Consider the following 16,782-nt stretch of genomic DNA (forward strand, 5'->3'; position numbering starts at 1 on the left):
CTAATTTAACAAACAACGCTAAACTGGGGCAAGAATGAACACACATATGTAAGGTTTAAAAAAGTGTATCCTTGCATTTACAAAGGCATTATTCCTCTCTGAAGATATAAGTGCTCTGTACACATCTGCTGTCAAACCAGTCTGAGATCTCAAGAAATGTTGCCTATGCTCATCCACCCCCTGGGACTCCAAAGGGACCGTGGCAGGGCTCTGCTAAAGCCCTGTGAGTGCTGTGACTGCCCTCACTCAGCAAAGCTGGGAGAAAGGAGCCTGCCTGTATTCTAAGTGTGTCACAAGCAATCGAGATCTTGATTATATGGGGGCCAATAAGCCCCATGGAAACACAGAGGGGAAGATGCCTTGCTCGTTTACTTGAATCACAGAATGGTTTGGGTTGAAAAGGACCACGAGGATCATCGTGTTTCAACCCCCTGCTGTGTGCAGGGTCACCAACCAGCAGCCCAGGCTGCCCAGAGCCACATCCAGCCTGGGCTCGAATGCCTCCAGGGATGGGGCATCCACAGTCTCTTTGGGCAACCTGTTCCAGTGCCTCACCACCCTGTGTGAAAAACTTCCTCCTAACATCCAACCTAAACCTCCCTTGTCTCAGTTTAAAACCATTCTCCCTTGTGTTATCACAATCTGCCCTTGTAAACAGCCATTTCCCTTCCTGTTTATACGCTCCCCTCATATACTGAAAGGCCACAGTGAGGTCTTCCTGGAGCCTTCTCTTCTCCAAGCTAAACAACCCCAGTTCCCTCAACCTTTTCTCATAGGAGAGCTGCTCCAGCCCTCTGACCATCTCAGTGACCCTCCTCTGGACCCACACCAAGATCTCCACGTCCTTCCTGTACTGGGGGCCCCAGGCTTGGACGCAAAATGCTTTGAATGCTTTCAAAGATACCTTCCAGCCCTGCCGCTACCCTCAGCCATCTCTCTCCAAGCCTGTGGGGCACCCAGCCCAGCCCTGCTCTGCCCCCCATCACCACCACCTGGGCCTGGGCCATGACCAGGAGGCAGCACGACCCCACCTCAGCGCTCACCACTCGCTCAGATGAGCTGCACTGCTCCTGAGGCCACCAGAGGGGCAATGGTCTTGTAGCGGATCAGGTGCTGTGAGCCCTCCTCCAGGTCAATGGTGTACTCTCTGAAAGAGGCAGGTGCAAGGTGTTAAGCTGCTTTTGTGAAACAAGTCTTGTTCATATGCTCTGGGTGTGGAAGGACCACCTACCTCTGCTCATCAGTCTCTGGCTCAACCAGGATGTTCTCCTGCCTCTTCAGCACTCTCAAGAACACGAAAGAGTCCAGATTGGGTTTCGGGACTGCAGATACAACAGATTCAGAGCACAGACTCAACACTCACTCTTGTTCCTCTGCAGAATGCTCAGTGAAGTAGTATTAGGGGCAGCAAATGCATTGCCAACAAAGGGAATGCCAGACGTTTCTGTTAAGAAGTAGTTTGCATTGACCCAGCTTAAGAAAAAAAGCAGGTGGAGGTGGCAAGCATGAGCACAGAGCTTTCTCCACACCTCATTTGCAGTAATTTTCCTGAGTGCTTGTAGTCTGCCTGTACTCACCCGATTTTAGGAGGGCTACTTTCTGCAGGTTGGGTGGCATGTGCTTTAGGGCTACATTTTTCAGATAAGTCTCAGTGTTTGCCATGTACCTGAGGAAAAAAAAAAATAACAAAACCCCACAACATTGGAGCATCCACTAATTAAGTCAACTGCAAATTTGCCTGGAGAGTATTTGCTCAAAAGTGCCAACAGGTGACACCTCCTGGTCATTCAGTTACAAGCAACCCACTGACAGAACTGGCTCAGATGCTAAGTATGCCACAGACTCAGAAAACTATTTCTTTCCTTGTCCATAATGAAAGCTAAACACCTGAATCTTACTGCAACCTTGTCTAAGGCTTAAGAACTGCTCAGTATAACAAAAGGGCAAGTTCTGTACCCCATGCAAAGGGAGGGAGATGGACTGAAAGCCCACTTACTCCTTAGCAAAGGCAAACTCCTCTGGTGATAGAATGGAAGGCTCTCCTTTGGCTCGAGATTTCTCCTTCTCCAGCACATGTGGGAAAAACTTCTCTATCTGTCATTGGAAGAAAAAAAGAAAGAAAAGATTAAATCCCAACTTTCTCGTAGTTCAGTGCCTAAAATCCACCAGACTTCCCTGGCAAGTGATCCTCCCCTGAACAGTATACAGTAAACACAGGCCTGCTCAAATACCTGCTGCTGACTTGGCAACACTATAGTCAGCTGGGGTCTTAAAGCTGCACAGATATATGTGTATGTGACAGGACCCAGGAGGATCACATACCTTGGCTTAGATTAAAAAAAAAAAAACATGCCATTATAACGGAACATCACAGCAATACTGTGAGCCTCGACAACAGAAAAGTGTGCCTATGGATTGAAATTCTTTGGGAAGAGATCATTAAAACAGGCTAAGAATCACTCCTGAAATAAACCTCTTCTATGCTCCGTGCAGCATTACCTTCATAAGTCTACATCTCAAGTAACTACTGAGCACATAACGGATCCTTTCAATCTCCATGCGGTGGATGCTGACCTTCAAGTCTCCCTTCTTTGCCCGTTTTAGGTTTGCCTCCTGCAAAGAAAGGCAAAGGAAACTGAAAAGACTGAAACACCAAACAACAACAACAACAACAAAAAAAAAAAAAAAAAAAAGAGAGAGAGAGAAAGACAACCATTTGACACATAAGGAAAATAAAAACTTATGGCGTTTCCCAGTGCTCTCTGCAGGAACGAGCACTGCACAGGCTCAGAAGCACATCCCCCATTTCCCCCTGCCCCGCAGCACGCACCATGTGGTCCAGCTGCTCCACCACGCACTCAATGATCTCAGGCTTGCACTCCAGCAGCTCGGGGGCAAATTTCTCGTTCAGCCAGGCCTAGGAGAAGGAACGCTGTGAGCAAAGGTGAAGAGAGCTCCTATCGTGCAGCGGGAGCCGGGACCCCGGCCCTGAGTTGCCCCTTTCCGCCCAGCGGGCCCACAGGCCTCGCCATCAGCCTCCCCGCGCCTTCCACGGACAGCCCCAGCTGCCGATCGTCTAAAAGGTCCCCAGGAAGCCTCGACGCTCATCCCTGGACCGCACTACCTGCTCCAGGCTGCGGATGAGCTGTAGAGGGGTGAGCACCAGCTCCTCGCTACCATCATCCGAGTCCGGCTCCTCACCGCCCGCTGCCGCCATTCCAACAGCCGCAGCTGCACTGCGCAGGCGCGCCGCGTGACCCCGGATGTTCTTCTCTCCACGGGCGCTCAGCGTGACCCGGATGTTCCTCACTGTGCCGGCGCGCCGTGTGACCCGGATGTTTCCCACTGCGCCGGCGCGAAGAGCAAGAAAATGGCGGCCGCGGGGGATAGTGCGGTGCAGCTCCGCTCGGGCTTTTACCCAGTCTCGCGCTACGAAGAGAAGGCGTTTCAAAAACAGCGCTACTGAACATGACACAGACACAGTTTAAGAAAAGATTTACTGATCCATTAGTACTTCTGCCAGTATTGCAACGGACATGAAAGGCAACCACTGTTACAGTTTAGAAAAAACAAGTTTTATACAGTGAGAATATTCAATCTCAAAAAAGAAAACAAACAAACAAACAGAACCCAGTGGCTGAGGAACAAGCCTGGAATTTCAGACGCGGTAGCACCTACAGCACCACCAAAAGCCAAAAACATCACTTCTGTACAATTTCTCAGTTTCTAAGTTCTTGAAATCCTTCCACAATTGGATAATGGCACTCAGAACTGAAATCCAAACATCCTTTCCTTAAGGAACCGTGCTTTTAGGTATTGCTGAGGAATGTTAATGCACAAACATACGAAATAATGCACAGCTCTACTTCTCAATAGTGTGCCAGCAGACAAGAGTTAAGAAACCATCTCACACAACAGCTAAGTTTGTCGAATCAGCATTTTCCTCTAAGTTATAATAAATTCATAAAGAAACAGTTTTACACTTCACATATGAATCAGAGTAGGGAAAGAGTTACGTTTATTGGTTCGGCATCCATTTTATTGTACTTCCTGTTTTATCCATGAATAGACTCCCTCTTCTGATCAGCACTGACAGACACAATAACAGCACATACACAGCAGTATAAAAAACACTCAGAATAAAGTCCAGCTATTCCTCCCTCTCTTCTAGGAATAACCAAAACATTAAAACAAGAAACTCTTTGCCTTCTAGTTTTCCACAAGAATCAGCACACAATGCTTTAAAATGCTCGTTGCCTTGAGTCACTTCTCACCAGGAAGAGGCACCACGTATCCCCCTCACTGAAATACTGAACCTGAGGGAAAGCCTTTCTTCTGGAAAATTCCATTCCACCTTGTAGGTTTCCAAAGCCCAATCAACGTATGGAAAGGTTTAAGAAGTAGGGAGGAACTGCACCACATTTACATGACTAGACTTCTGTCGGGCCAAAGCGGTTCTGTCAGAGGAATACACAGCTTCACCACTTCTGGTTTTTCTTGAGAAACTTAAGAGAGATCTCACTGCTCAATAATTTGCCACAAAATGTATGCTGACCAGCTGGGTCACACCACGTGGAGTAGTTTTAGGAAGTCAGTCCCTGTAGAAAATGGCACTGTGGATCTGGCAGCAGAAAGAGGAATGATGCTCTAAAGTAGGAGGTAGGGGAACTGATACATCAAGTCCACTGTTGAGCTGTCTGCTAGAAAAGAAGTTACATGTTAGAATTGATTTCCAGGTAAAACAGAATCATAGAATTACTCAGGGATTCTTAACATGGGTTATGGCCTTGATTTCATAGATGCTTGAAACACAAAACCTTTTAAAACTTGCTTGCCACAAGATATCTCTAAAAACATTCAAAAAGAAAAGCTGCATCTTTCACAGCAGTACAGGAAGAACAGTTGCTAGCACAGTGCCACCAATGATTTTCTTAAGTATTTCTTCATCTCTTACACTATCAATCTGAAATTTGTTTAGAAAACCAAAATAAGCATTTAAATAGTGCTTTGTTTTAAAGTCGAGATTGAAGAGCAAAGTCTTATATTTGTCTGTTCAGAAACTTGTGCCAGAAAAACTTTGTGGAAATAGAAAAAAAAACAAATAAATAAAAAAAATCAAAAGATCCTTTAAATACAGAAAGCCATTTTGGGCTTAACACAGTGCAAGTTAAGTTTATGCATATTTTACCAAACTCAAATCTTGACTGTTTGAAGTTAAATCTGCTGTTCTTTGAAGTGGCTTCACGTTCGGTAGCATAAAATTAATCATATATATGGCTACACATTCAGAAAACCTACACCACCCAAGACTTCAGTAGAAAGCCACTGATTACACATAGAAGTTGCATAAATATTCTGTTTCAGCTGGAGAAAATCTACCAGCCTGAGCACAAAAAGGAAAGCTGAGGTTGGCATCTACTGTGATGTTGATACGTACCTGAGACTCCACAGTTTTATCTTCCACTGCTCATGCCTCTGTCTTCATAAATGGTAATTTCAATCTGTGCAGAAAGGCTGTTAGGGAAATATACTATAAGAAGTTTACAAAAACACAAGTGAAAAATCATTAGGATATCAGAACGTTTGATCTTCCTGCTTCATAGCTGTTTTTTCCAAGATTAATTTCAGAGCTACAAAGCAAACAGAACAGCACATCTGCCTTGTCAGATGAGACCAATCACCTATGCAGCTCAGGACTGTCCCAACAACAAGAACACAAAATTCTGCACACAAAGAGCTTGTGAACCTTGCCATCTTCTCCTAGATCACAGGAAAAGCTACACAACAGACAGAAGTATAAATATCTGATTAAAGAACAACTCATAGCCGAGAGTGACCAAACTGATCACATATTCTGCAGTATCACAGACCAAGCATGACCAGAGGATGCCATGTTAACAGAGACACAGGTTGCATATTGTAGACTGACAAATTAGGAAATAATCTTAGAAACCACTCAAGGATACAACTCTTAGTCCTCTTTCAATGGGGTCGGTCAGAAGGAGGCCCTGAGGAGCATAGATCTTCTCATTCTGTTCCTGAATGAACTTGGCAATTTTCTTTAGAACCTGATAGTAGAACAGCACAGAAGTTTATTAAATCAGGGTTCTTAATTAGGTTTCCCTATCTTAGAGCCATAGATCAGCAATTCCACAAATATAACAACATTAGGAGAATGCAGCATGAGAGCACAAGTACCCACTAGAGACAGAAATTGCATTATTCCTCAATATACAGAAAATGTTACACTGCTCATATATCAGACAGACTTGCCACAGCCCCATCAGAATCACAGAATGGCCAGAGTTGGAAGAGACCTCAAGGATCGCGGAGCTCCAACCCCCTGCCACACGCAGGGCCACCAACCTCCACATTTCACACCAGCCCAGGCTGCCCAGGGCCCCATCCAACCTGGCCTCCAACACCTCCAGGGATGGACGGGGCATCACAGCCTCTCTGGGCAGCTGTTCAGCCCCTCACTGCTCTCACAGCAAAGAACTTCCCCCTGACATCCAACCTCCAGCTGCCCTCCCTCAGTTGAAACCATTTCCCCTTGTCCTGCTGTCATCTCCCCTTTCCAAGAGTTTACTCCCCTCCTGTCTGCAGGCGCCCTTCAGGCACTGCAGGCTGCACTGAGGTCACCCCACAGCCTTCTTTTCTCCATGCTGAACAAGCCCAGCTCCCTCAGCCTGTCTTCATGGTGGAGGTGCTGCAGCCCCCTTATCTTTGTGGTTCTCCTCTGTTAAGTCACCCTGCAGTAAGATCTAGAGTCTATGTGGAATTTATACAGTGATGGTGCAAGTCACAGAAAACCTACCAGGACATAAATCACCTGAAGTCTGGAAGATATAGATCCTTTTAAGAATGAAGGAAAAGGAAACAAACCTACCTTTTCATAATGTGTTTCCATGCACAAGAAGATAGTATAGGCAGTCAGACAGGCCAGACACCCCTCAAGGTACGACTGGCCCCCAAGTTTCTCAGCTTCAGCATAAAGGTTATTCAGTGTTCGGACAGTCTCTTCAAACTGCTGCCTATCGATCTGAAAGAGAAATGAGATTTAGCCATCACACCTTTCACACTCCAGAACTCATCAATATCTTCTAATAACAGCCTTATTTCCACTTTCTCTGTCTTTCCTCACAGAAATATCACCTACTGACATTTTAAACAGCCGCTGCATTTAGAGCAAAGTCCAGAGGATGCTGTGAGTTACAGACCTCGAACTTCTTGTCAAAAATCTGCTCAGATCAAGTGCAAATGCCAACAGAACCTGAACTCAAAGCAGTTAAATAACAACTGACTGCAATTCCACCAAGTGGAAAAACAGCAAAAGCAGCTTACTTCATACACAACGGGCAGCTAGACTAAAAAAAAGAGCACGAAAAAGCAAACCAGGCAGCTCCAGAGATCAGCAGTAACTCCTCGTTGGCCGCTCAGACAAACTCCATAAAGCGACACAAAGCACAAAGGCGGGGCAGCACGAATAAAGCGCGGTTATCCGCTTTACCCGGTTCTCCAGCTCGGCCGGGAACTTGCTCTGGAATTGGCAGCGGGTCCCACCGCTGTAATCTCGCTGGATGAACACTTTGCCCGACACGGGCGCTTGCTGCGGCCTCATCGCACCGCGGCCGCCTCGCTCCGCTCCCGCGGGCGCCGCCGCTCGCTTTAGGCTACTCGCAAAGGCGTCCGGTGAGCTCCGGGCCGGGAAAAAGGCGGAAGCAACGTTGTGCGCATGCGCCGTAGCCTCATCGGGCCCAGAGTGCGGCAGCGCGCATGCGCCCGCGCCACCACAAAACATAGCGGCGAGCCCACGCATGAGCACTCGCTGCCCGCTTCCTATTGGCTGCGCGGAAATTCCTCCACCAATCACAGCTGAGGCACTGCTCTCGTGACCTCTGCCAACGCCCCGCACAGATGGCGCCGCTCTGGTGCACATCCCTTAACATACGCTGGCATGGTACGGCCCTGCTCCCCCTGCCTCGAAATCACGTGGCACAACCCGGCCCCGCCCACTCCCGGACACGTCCAATCCCTGGCCCCGCCCACTCCCGGCCCCGTCCAATCCCGGGCCCCGCCCTCTCCTGGCACCGCCCACTCCCAGCACCGCGAATGCGCACGTGTGCGCTGAGCTGCGGGCTGCGAGGTGGGATGAAAACGGTCGTAGAATTTTACTCTGCGGTAATAAATGTTGTTTTGTTTTGTTTTTTACCAATTAAAAATGCCGTGGAAAAAAAAATGGAAGGCAAAGTTAATTCAAACATTATCTGTGCGGGGGCATTTGTAATTCCAGATGTGGGTCATAGAATGAGGCTCCAGCACCAGGGTTCAGAGACGGTCAGTGCCCCAGCTGCAGGACATGGCCTGGTTGGGTGCTGGGTGTCACCATGGGACACACGTTCACGTTTTGCATGCAGGACAGTGGCATTCCTCCACCATGCCTGTATTCATTATTTTAAAATATAATACAGCAAAGAGTTGCCAAGCTTTCTTGCCGCATTCCTCCATGCTGTAAATAGCCTTGAGCTACTGTCTGCATCCTACACCACATAATTTTGAAGATATATTTTTGTGTTTGGGTTTTGCCTTTGTCTAGAAGGCTTCGGGAGGGCTGTGGGCAGGGATGCACACGGATTGCATAAAGGACACAGCTGGAGGAAGCTGGGGCCACCCCAGGAGCTTCAAGCCTTCCTCCAATCCTATGTTTATTAGCATTTGCAATTTTCCATTTTGCACGTTGGCCTCGTCAGTCTGTTCCATTCACATCACATCAGAGTGTGGTGCAGGGCTGTCCTTTCTCTGCAAGAGAACTTTTGATGACCAGGATGTATTCAGTGTGGAGCAGCAGGAAACATTAACCCTTAATCCTCAGCTGGGAGCAACAGAGTCCATCGGGACACTGGGACTGCCCATTGCCATGTCCTGTGCACAGCAGGATGCCAGCACTGCACACCAGCGACAGCTGGAACTGCATGGACCCTGCCTCATAAGCAAGGAGAACACAGCCTTGCTTTTCTAGCAAAGCAGTTTTGGATTTGGATTTCTCTTGGCTGATGCAAGGTGACTTCAGCCCTCCATGGGGAGGTGGGTTGTAGCTGTTGTGCCTGGCTTGGAGTTTGGTACAAAGGCTTGCAGCTGTCGGGTAGCAAGGGTGGCTGAGGATTGTGAGGCCCCGTGCTGCCCCTCTCCCACAGGATGGAATTATTTACAAAGGGAGCAGAGTTCTGATCAAAGCAGGCAAAATGTGTATATACTGAGGTCGACTGGAAGCTGAAACTAGATGAACTCAGGCCTTAATGGAAGGGCTGAGGCAACATGCTGGTGGTCAGGAGCATTCTGCATCGCTCCTAATCTCCAAAGCCCCAAGTGCTGGGCAGGAGTGCTGCATGGCCTCTGATCTGTAGGGTTCAATGCCTTGCAGAGATTTATGAAGCATTTGTTGTCCCCTGCCAACCACGCCACAAATCAACACAGAGGAAACAAATACAAGAATGATTTATTTTGTTTAGTTTTAACAGAGCATAATAAGCAGACGCCATGTCATGCTCCAAACAAAACTAACAATTTTGCAATGATAAAAGTCAGTAAACAGCGCTGTCACTGTCCCCAGCACAAAGCCCAGGGGTGGCAGCTGAGGAAGAGGCACCCGTCTGGCCTGGAGAAGGGCTCTTCTTTGTGCTAAGCAGTTTGTAAATGTGATAATGACACCCTTAATTTGCTCAGGGAGGAGATAAAAATAAAATAAATAAAAATAAGAACAGAAATCTGTCTGAATGGTGAGTGTCCCAGGAACCCGGGTATCAGCTGCTGTGATCTCTGTGCCTCCCCCCATAGGAACAGCCTGAACTAATTAACCCTCTAGCACTCCATAATGAAGACTAATAAACACCTAATGGGTTTGCTTGAACAAACAACCCCTGCTCCTTCTTGCAGGAAGCACCCGGTCTGTTGGAGCAGCGTGGGGACAAAGTGTGACATGGGCTGAGCCCCATTCCTGCAGCCCTCGCCTGCCTGAAGTGCTCTCAGAAATGATCTGCTTAAAAATGCTGCACCAGATGGAGTGCGTTTCCTTAACCTTTAGCTGCTTGCAATGTGAAAACAGTTAAGATCGTGATGTTAAAATTTTCTCAGATGTTTTATGCGCATATAAAATATTCTAGAAGAATGTGCTTTTGAATGCAAACTTTGATCCAACTACGATTTTACTGGAGTTTATAGAAACAAAAGATATATATTTTCAGGGTGTCTGGATCTTCACGTAAAGATATCCGCTGCTGAGCTTTTGGAATAAAAAGTTGGCAAACGCTGTGACCAGAGGGAACCTCCTGGGTTTGCTGTGCTGAACCTGGAAATGGTAACCATGTAATGTGTCTCTTTCTGAAAGATCCATTCACTGTTTTATTGTTTTATGACACCAAGCATAAGCACGAGGAGCTTTTCATAATTTTAACGGCTTATTCTGATCCACCATCTTTGAATCATAGGTTAAAATTGCATAGCGAGTGTGCACGAAATATTAAAGAAAATTGCATTGTCTCATCAAGGGGCAGAAACTGGGTCTGCCAGGCTCAAGACCTTGGTGTTTCCATGGCCTGCACCTTGGGGTGAGGAGGAGCAATGCAGGAGGAGCTGTTTGCCAACCCCTGGCATGTCCCAGGCTGCCGTGTTCCCACGGGACACTGAGCACAAGTGGGCAGGAGGAGGTTCCTATGCCCCAGGGAGGCAATTTGAACCTGTGCTGCTGGGTACCGCACTGAGTGTTACACAGAAAAAGCAAGAGGGAGGAACAGGACTTGTGTTTGTTAGTGGTAAATCAAACCAGCTGTGATCCACAGGCTGCTGGATGCACAGATCCTTCCTGTGAGAAACACCAAACGTTGCTGCTGTTCCCCTTTGCTCCGTGTTGGGCTGCTGGGTGCATCTGAGGGGCTGCTGGGACCCATTGGGGCCTCCTCCATCCTGATGTGACACAGAGCAGCACCTGGGCTGCAGGAAGGGACTGGAGGACTCAGGAACAAAGGAGCCTTTCAGGCCACCTAATGCTGTATGGATCCGAGAGGACAAAATGAATTTACAGGCATGGCTCAGATTGGGAGATATGCTCGCAAAGGCAATTTGTTTCATTTTATAGGCCTGAAAGATTCTACGTCGGGGCTCCCTGTATGGTTTGAATTAAGTTCGGAGAGTGGCATTTTGGAGAGCAGTTTGGAGGGGTTTTCAAGGCAATGAAATGTCTGTCGTTGAGCAGGAGCCACGCAACGCTTTTGCAGTGCTTTCCAGCCAAATAATCCACGTCTGCCCCCAAAAACGAGAACGATGAATACCCGAAAACAGAGGTATCTGCCTCGTATTATTTTGGAATGAGGTTCCACGCACCTACTGATGGAGCAAGCGAGAAGTTTGAAGGCTGCTGCGTTAAAAAGAAGAGCTTTTTCTCCTGCCGCTTTGCATCCGCGCTGCCAGCAACGCATCTCCCGGTTGAGATGCTGCCATCTGAGACCCGACCCCTCGTCGGGACGGGCGATCCCTGCTGCCCTCCGCCTTCGTTAGCTCTTAATCACCGCCGGGCGAAGGGAGTTCTCCCGAAGGAGGCTCCATTCAGGGCTTTCAGAAAACGGGGTCAGACGTGTCTTCTGACCTGCGACCTGCCGCTTCCCCCCTCGCTGTAATTATCTAATGCCGCGCTCTCCCTGCCAAGTACAATGAAACAATTTGTCACTTCGATTGTCTGTCAGTCAACACTGGGGCCTTTTCAACAGGCCAACACATGTTTTTTGAGAGCTTGTCAGCAAGGGCTGTCTGGCCAGGCACATAACCGTGGAAAATGGAACCTTTGTTAATTCTGGTTCTTAGAAAAGTAAATCCATTCACTTGCTTTTTTTTTTTTTTTGCTTTTTTTTTTTTTTTTCTCTCCAAGCTTTCAGCTTGGAATTTGCACAAGAAGCTGAATTGCCCCTGATCCCTAAATGATTGGTCAGAGGATTTGCATGAGGAAGCAGAAATTAATTATTCTTTTCTTTTTATTTTCTGTAATTGTGTGTTTAGAAATGAGATTACATTCTGCAGCCGCACGAGGGGCTGGGGGGGTTGCTTGGGGGGGGGGGGGGGGGGGGAACCGCTTTGCATTTGTTTAGCGCCTCGGAGTTAAGATCACCTAATCGCTTCAAGCATTTCCTCGGATTCCCTCTTTTTTTTTTCTTCCTGCTTTAACGACCAAACAAAGGTTGTGCTGCTTTTCGGGGAACTTCTCCGACGGCGAATGTCGGCGTTCATCGCCCCGTCCGTGCACTGCGAGGTTCGGGATGATTCGGGGCCGTTTCGCATCCCCAGTTCCGTTGCCTGCAGATCCGAAGTCCCGAAGCTCCTCTCCCACCGCAGAAGTAAAATACGGCGTGGAATCACAGCACAGCCGCTCCATTGAGAGCTCTGCTTGCTTGGCTAATAGCAATAATTCAAAACAGATGAGCCCAAGGCTGTACTCTGCGTATCCCGATCTGCCCTGACCCCTGGCACTCACTGAAAGTTACCTTGAGACTCGCCAGAGCTCCTCCTGCCTTCTGTGAGGGTTATTTATTGCAAAGTCATAAATGTTTGCTATAGATTTTCTCCATCAATCTAGAAAATGACTCGGGTTAGAAAAAAAAATTATGGACTTGGATTTGGGGCTCGTGTTTCTCGGGTAGGGGAGAAGAATTCGGATCTCCATTGTTCAGAGCTGCACAACTCTGGGCTCTGCTGCTTTGTTAATTAATTCCCTTCTGCAAATGGTTTGAAATGCACAGTGTAGCAGAGAAGGGAAGAGGTTCTCCTTTACTTCTGTCTTAAAATGTTCCATAAAACTATTTATGGGAGAAGGAAAAGTCTGTTTTCTTCTCATCCTTCCGGGACACATTGCAATTAAGAAAATTGAAATCTGGAGGCTGCTGTGGCCCAGAAAACCCACCTCAAACCAACACCTCCCAACTGGGTTGCAGTAGGGCTGGGGGGAGCATCCACCTCCTCCCTGCACCCCAGCCACTGCTGCCCTGGGCCATGGCCAGCACGTTTTCCCACCCCTTTTAGGAGGCACAGGAGCAGGGCTGCTGCTGCCCTGCAGGCACTTCTCTGCAAAATTGAAAAGCTTTTATTCAGGAAAGTTGAGCAAGACTTCGGCTTCCAGGATGATCTGGAAGTCTCTCAGTGAAGTGGATTCAAGCACTGCTGGATTTGACACTGGGGCTAATGAGCTGCTGTCTTCAGAGGTTATGGCTAACAGTTCGATCTGACTGCATTTTTTTGTTGTTTCAAAATTATCTGTGGCAGCTGTGCTTGCCCATGTGCAAGCAGGCCCAGGATAGAGAATCTGCCTCAGCTCAGAGCAGTTCTGTGCTGCATTCGTGCATGGCTCAGTTTCCACCACCACGGACCAGGACAGAAGATGGATGCAGGGGTGGCAGCGCGGATGCCACAGCAGTTGCTGCTGCTATTCATGGCACAACCTGCTCTCCCATGTCTGTCTGTCCATCCGTCCAAAGCCTCTTGAAAAGCTTTGCGTGAATGAGCTGACCCAGCTTTGTTTCTGCTGCCCCGCTTTGCCCTTTACCCTTTGGCCTTTGCCCAGCAGTGTGGTCAAGGAGGCAGGGTTTGGCCACAGATCACTGCACAGCTGGACAGATGATCCCACAGCAGCACAATGAGACTATGATGCAGCTCCTGGGGCTCGCTCTACACCACTGCAGTATTTATCTCCTGCTTGTTTTCTCTTCTCTCATGCACCTCTTTCCATTCCTGCCCCAACGTGTGCCACGGAGCTGAAAAGGTGTGTGGTTGGTGGCTGGGTCTGCTGACGTTGGGACATGTGGTCGCAGGGGCATGGGGGGGTTCTGGTGCGGATGGATCTGTGCTGGGTAAGGTGCAAAAATCTGACAGTGAGAGCATGACAACAGGAGCTATTTGTTCAATCAATGATTTACCAGATGTGTACACTGTACTAAAGGCTTGTAAACATGCTTTAATGGCCAGCTGTAAATCCAGACGGTAGCAGTGCCAACTCCAACTCCATTGGACACGTCTCAGAACAGCAGCATAAGGGCCCTGAATCACTTTGTTATAGGCCCTGTCAGCTCTGCAATTGTGCATGTAAATCAAAGAGCCAATGTCCTTAGGTCAAAATTATTTGGATGTCAGGAGAGGTTTTATGGCCACAGCTTTTCCCTTTCTGGGTTCCCTGCAGTTTCATGTCTTCCACGAATCACATCTCCAGAACATCAGGTTTCTGTCCGAGTGCCCCGAGTGCAGGGCTGTGTTTTCCCTGACTGGGTTGGAAGTCTCCTTTGTTAATCACTGAAGCAGAGCATCATTAGTGAGAAGTGCAGAATGTACACAAAGAAGAACTTGCCAAATTACTAATAAGCAGAAACTCCATCCATCTTAATGAGATGGGGTTAAGAAAATAGCAACCTAGAATATACACAATGGAGCCTTTCCATGCTGTTTGTTTAGCCATGTTAGAAAGTAGTTCAGAGCTCCATCTCTTGTAGTTCAGCTTAGGGAGGCTGAAGCACAGTTTCCAAACCACAGGCTGCTGGTTGCTCTTGCAAATCATCAAGCATGAGAAAGATAAATAAATAAACGGACAGACAGCTCAATAAATTATTAGAGGGAAAATAAGCGTCTGGTTTCCAAACAAATGGAAGAACACCACCACAACAAAATGCTGGGCTCTCTTTGCTGCTGAGCAAATCAGGTTTGCTCCACACGGATGAGGAGCACTGCTTGGAGGAGAGAGGATTGCAAAGTGCTGCCCCACCTTGCTGTGCTGCTGGAGGGCTGGGAAGGAACAGAGAGAAGCTTTTATTTGGGAAAAGCCGGGGATGAATTGCAAATCTCTGGCTCCCTGCTGACCTCCTGGGCATTGGCAGCACAGAAGGGCTCACACCACACTGAGGTGGCTGCACACCTGTGCTGCCAAGCCACGTTTTTCTTTTGTTGGGTAGAAATGACTTGAAGTGCATTTCACACGAGCTGCTCAGCTGCTGCTATTTTATTGAATGCCAGCACTCGCTGCACGTTATTGAGACAAACTTTATATATGCTACAGCAGCCTGCACCTGGTCCAGGGCAAAGCTGAGCCTCCTAGAGAAAAATGTGCTGTAATGCAGCAAGTTATTATGGGATAAATATTTATAAGCGCCTGTAAATATTTGCCATGGGTTCCCTCTTGGGATTAGGGGCAGACGGTCAGAGTTTTCAGCAGTGCCATTGGAGTTCTTTAAGTGTTATCTCAGCTAGTAAACCCTTTGCTTGTTGTGTTTAGTTATAGAATTTAATGGTGCTAATTTCACACTAACAGGAGATGTCAGTGGAACTGCACATGCCTTGACCATGCCTTGGCTGCTGCATGCCAGGATGCCCTCTCCGTGTGGGCAGCAGCACAGGGCTGCCCAGCTGCAGAACTCTGTGTGCAGCTCCCCAGGCACGAAGGTGAGGGCGCATTCACGGCTAATGAAAGCTCTGAGCTATCTGCTGAGCAAAACCAGAAAACAAACACAGCAAAGCTAACATCCTCCATGGCAGCCTGACCCCAGCAGGGGCTATCACTTCTGGCTACCAGGGGGGTCTGAGCTAAAGCAAATATACCCTGCGTTTTCCAGGAGCTGCCCTGCTGCAGGAGGTGGCACGGCAGGGTCCCTGAACAAAGATGATGGGGATGGGGGTGGGGATGGGGTTGAGGATGGGAATGGGGATGGAGATGGGGATGGAACAGTTGCTGCCAGCCTTGTCTCGCTGCTGGTGGCTGTTGTGTCACCACTGCCCCATTGGGCTTGGGGTGGGACAGGCACAGTGGTGGGAAACTGGGGAAGAAATGCCAGGGCAGGCGAGGCCACGACTCCTCCATGCCCTCAAATGCAGCAGTGGAACAATGGGCCCCGGGCAATAGCGCTCATTGGATTGTTGCATGGGACTCTATTTGGGGGCTCCACTTTGCTGCTCATGCACGAAAGGCAGTCATTTGGCAAAAATCAGCTCAGTTAGCAGCTATTGTTCGTAAAGAGCCTGGGGCTGAATGGGCTCAGGGCTAATATATTCTATTATCCCATGCCTGCCTGTTCCCGGACAACATGGAGGGAAAGGCACATTCCAGTCCCAGCAGCCAAGCACTGTGGGCAGAGCAGCAGGGCCAGAAGGGATGGGGTGCAGTGGGCACAGCTCAGGGGCTGCAGTTTGCCAGAGTGTGCTGGCTGTGTTGAGCCTTCAACACTGCATGCCCATGGCAGGGGGGATGGGAGCACCCAAGCAGCAGAGCAAGCAGTCCTGCAGGGTCCCACAGCCTGCAGGACAAACAACAGAGACCGAAATAAGCATGGTTAATTGAGCTGGGCTTGTCACAGGGCAGGGAGGACTCAGGATAACCAAAAGGGTGCATGTTGCAAGGCATCTTGTTATTCAGTAAGGATATGCCAGCCCCTTTGGGAGAGGCAACAATAAATGGCTGTAAAGTAAAGTCAAATAATGACACTGCAGAAACTTAGGAAGCAGCAGAGGGCTACGTAATTGTGAATGGGAATGGCTGCACAGGCATTTAGAAAAGTTAATGCCCAGTTTGGAAAGGGTTTATTGAAAGAACACTGCTATATATACTGCTCATACTGTGTGTTATGCAATGCAGTGGTCTAGACCAGAGCTGCTAGATTTTTTTCTTTTGGAGGCAGTTCTATTTCAGCCCACAGTTCACTCATGAATACCATGCAGGTGCAGCTGCCATGAATATGGCTATCAAATACAGAAGGGTGCCAGCAGAAC

At 48.3% G+C, this 16,782-nt stretch overlaps 2 protein-coding genes across 3 annotated transcripts; both read right to left on the reverse strand.

The window, feature by feature from the left end:
- Nucleotides 1-1,043: 1,043 nt before the first annotated feature.
- Nucleotides 1,044-3,376, reverse strand: GINS4 (GINS complex subunit 4). The gene is made up of 7 exons (XM_048928162.1): nucleotides 3,125-3,376; nucleotides 2,831-2,917; nucleotides 2,500-2,613; nucleotides 1,997-2,094; nucleotides 1,578-1,666; nucleotides 1,232-1,322; nucleotides 1,044-1,147 (listed from the first exon to the last, which is right to left on the reverse strand). Exons 1-7 carry the CDS (start codon nucleotides 3,215-3,217, stop codon nucleotides 1,051-1,053), a joined length of 669 nt encoding a protein of 222 aa, XP_048784119.1. The 5' UTR covers nucleotides 3,218-3,376; the 3' UTR covers nucleotides 1,044-1,050.
- A 102-nt stretch (nucleotides 3,377-3,478) lies between these two features.
- On the reverse strand, nucleotides 3,479-7,764 carry GOLGA7 (golgin A7). Of its 2 annotated transcripts, none has more exons than XM_048928164.1 (5): nucleotides 7,511-7,764; nucleotides 6,890-7,042; nucleotides 5,967-6,068; nucleotides 5,438-5,501; nucleotides 3,479-4,700 (listed from the first exon to the last, which is right to left on the reverse strand). In XM_048928164.1, exons 1-4 carry the CDS (start codon nucleotides 7,619-7,621, stop codon nucleotides 5,454-5,456), a joined length of 414 nt encoding a protein of 137 aa, XP_048784121.1. In that variant the 5' UTR covers nucleotides 7,622-7,764; the 3' UTR covers nucleotides 3,479-4,700; nucleotides 5,438-5,453. The 2 variants fall into 2 exon arrangements, with proteins under 2 accessions (XP_048784121.1, XP_048784120.1); XM_048928163.1 differs by having other exon boundaries at nucleotides 3,479-4,697; nucleotides 7,511-7,763.
- Nucleotides 7,765-16,782: the final 9,018 nt, after the last annotated feature.

This window comes from Lagopus muta, chromosome 27 (genome assembly GCF_023343835.1).
Source record: "Lagopus muta isolate bLagMut1 chromosome 27, bLagMut1 primary, whole genome shotgun sequence".
Lineage (NCBI taxonomy): Eukaryota > Metazoa > Chordata > Aves > Galliformes > Phasianidae > Lagopus > Lagopus muta.

What these genes read in the sequence shown, in the direction of transcription:
- GINS4 (XM_048928162.1), bottom strand. Translation starts at nt 3,217, where the DNA reads ATGGCGGCAGCGGGCGGTGAGGAGCCGGACTCGGATGATGGTAGCGAG. An exon ending in TCATCCGCAGCCTGGAGCAG is followed by an intron (nt 2,918 to 3,124) that starts GTAGTGCGGTCC and finishes TCCTTCTCCTAG; the next exon opens with GCCTGGCTGAACGAGAAATT. An exon ending in AGTAGCCCTCCTAAAATCGG is followed by an intron (nt 1,323 to 1,577) that starts GTGAGTACAGGC and finishes TTGTATCTGCAG; the next exon opens with TCCCGAAACCCAATCTGGAC.
- GOLGA7 (XM_048928164.1), bottom strand. Translation starts at nt 7,621, where the DNA reads ATGAGGCCGCAGCAAGCGCCCGTGTCGGGCAAAGTGTTCATCCAGCGA. An exon ending in CGGCCGAGCTGGAGAACCGG is followed by an intron (nt 7,043 to 7,510) that starts GTAAAGCGGATA and finishes TTTCTCTTTCAG; the next exon opens with ATCGATAGGCAGCAGTTTGA. An exon ending in TGGAAACACATTATGAAAAG is followed by an intron (nt 6,069 to 6,889) that starts GTAGGTTTGTTT and finishes TTCTACTATCAG; the next exon opens with GTTCTAAAGAAAATTGCCAA.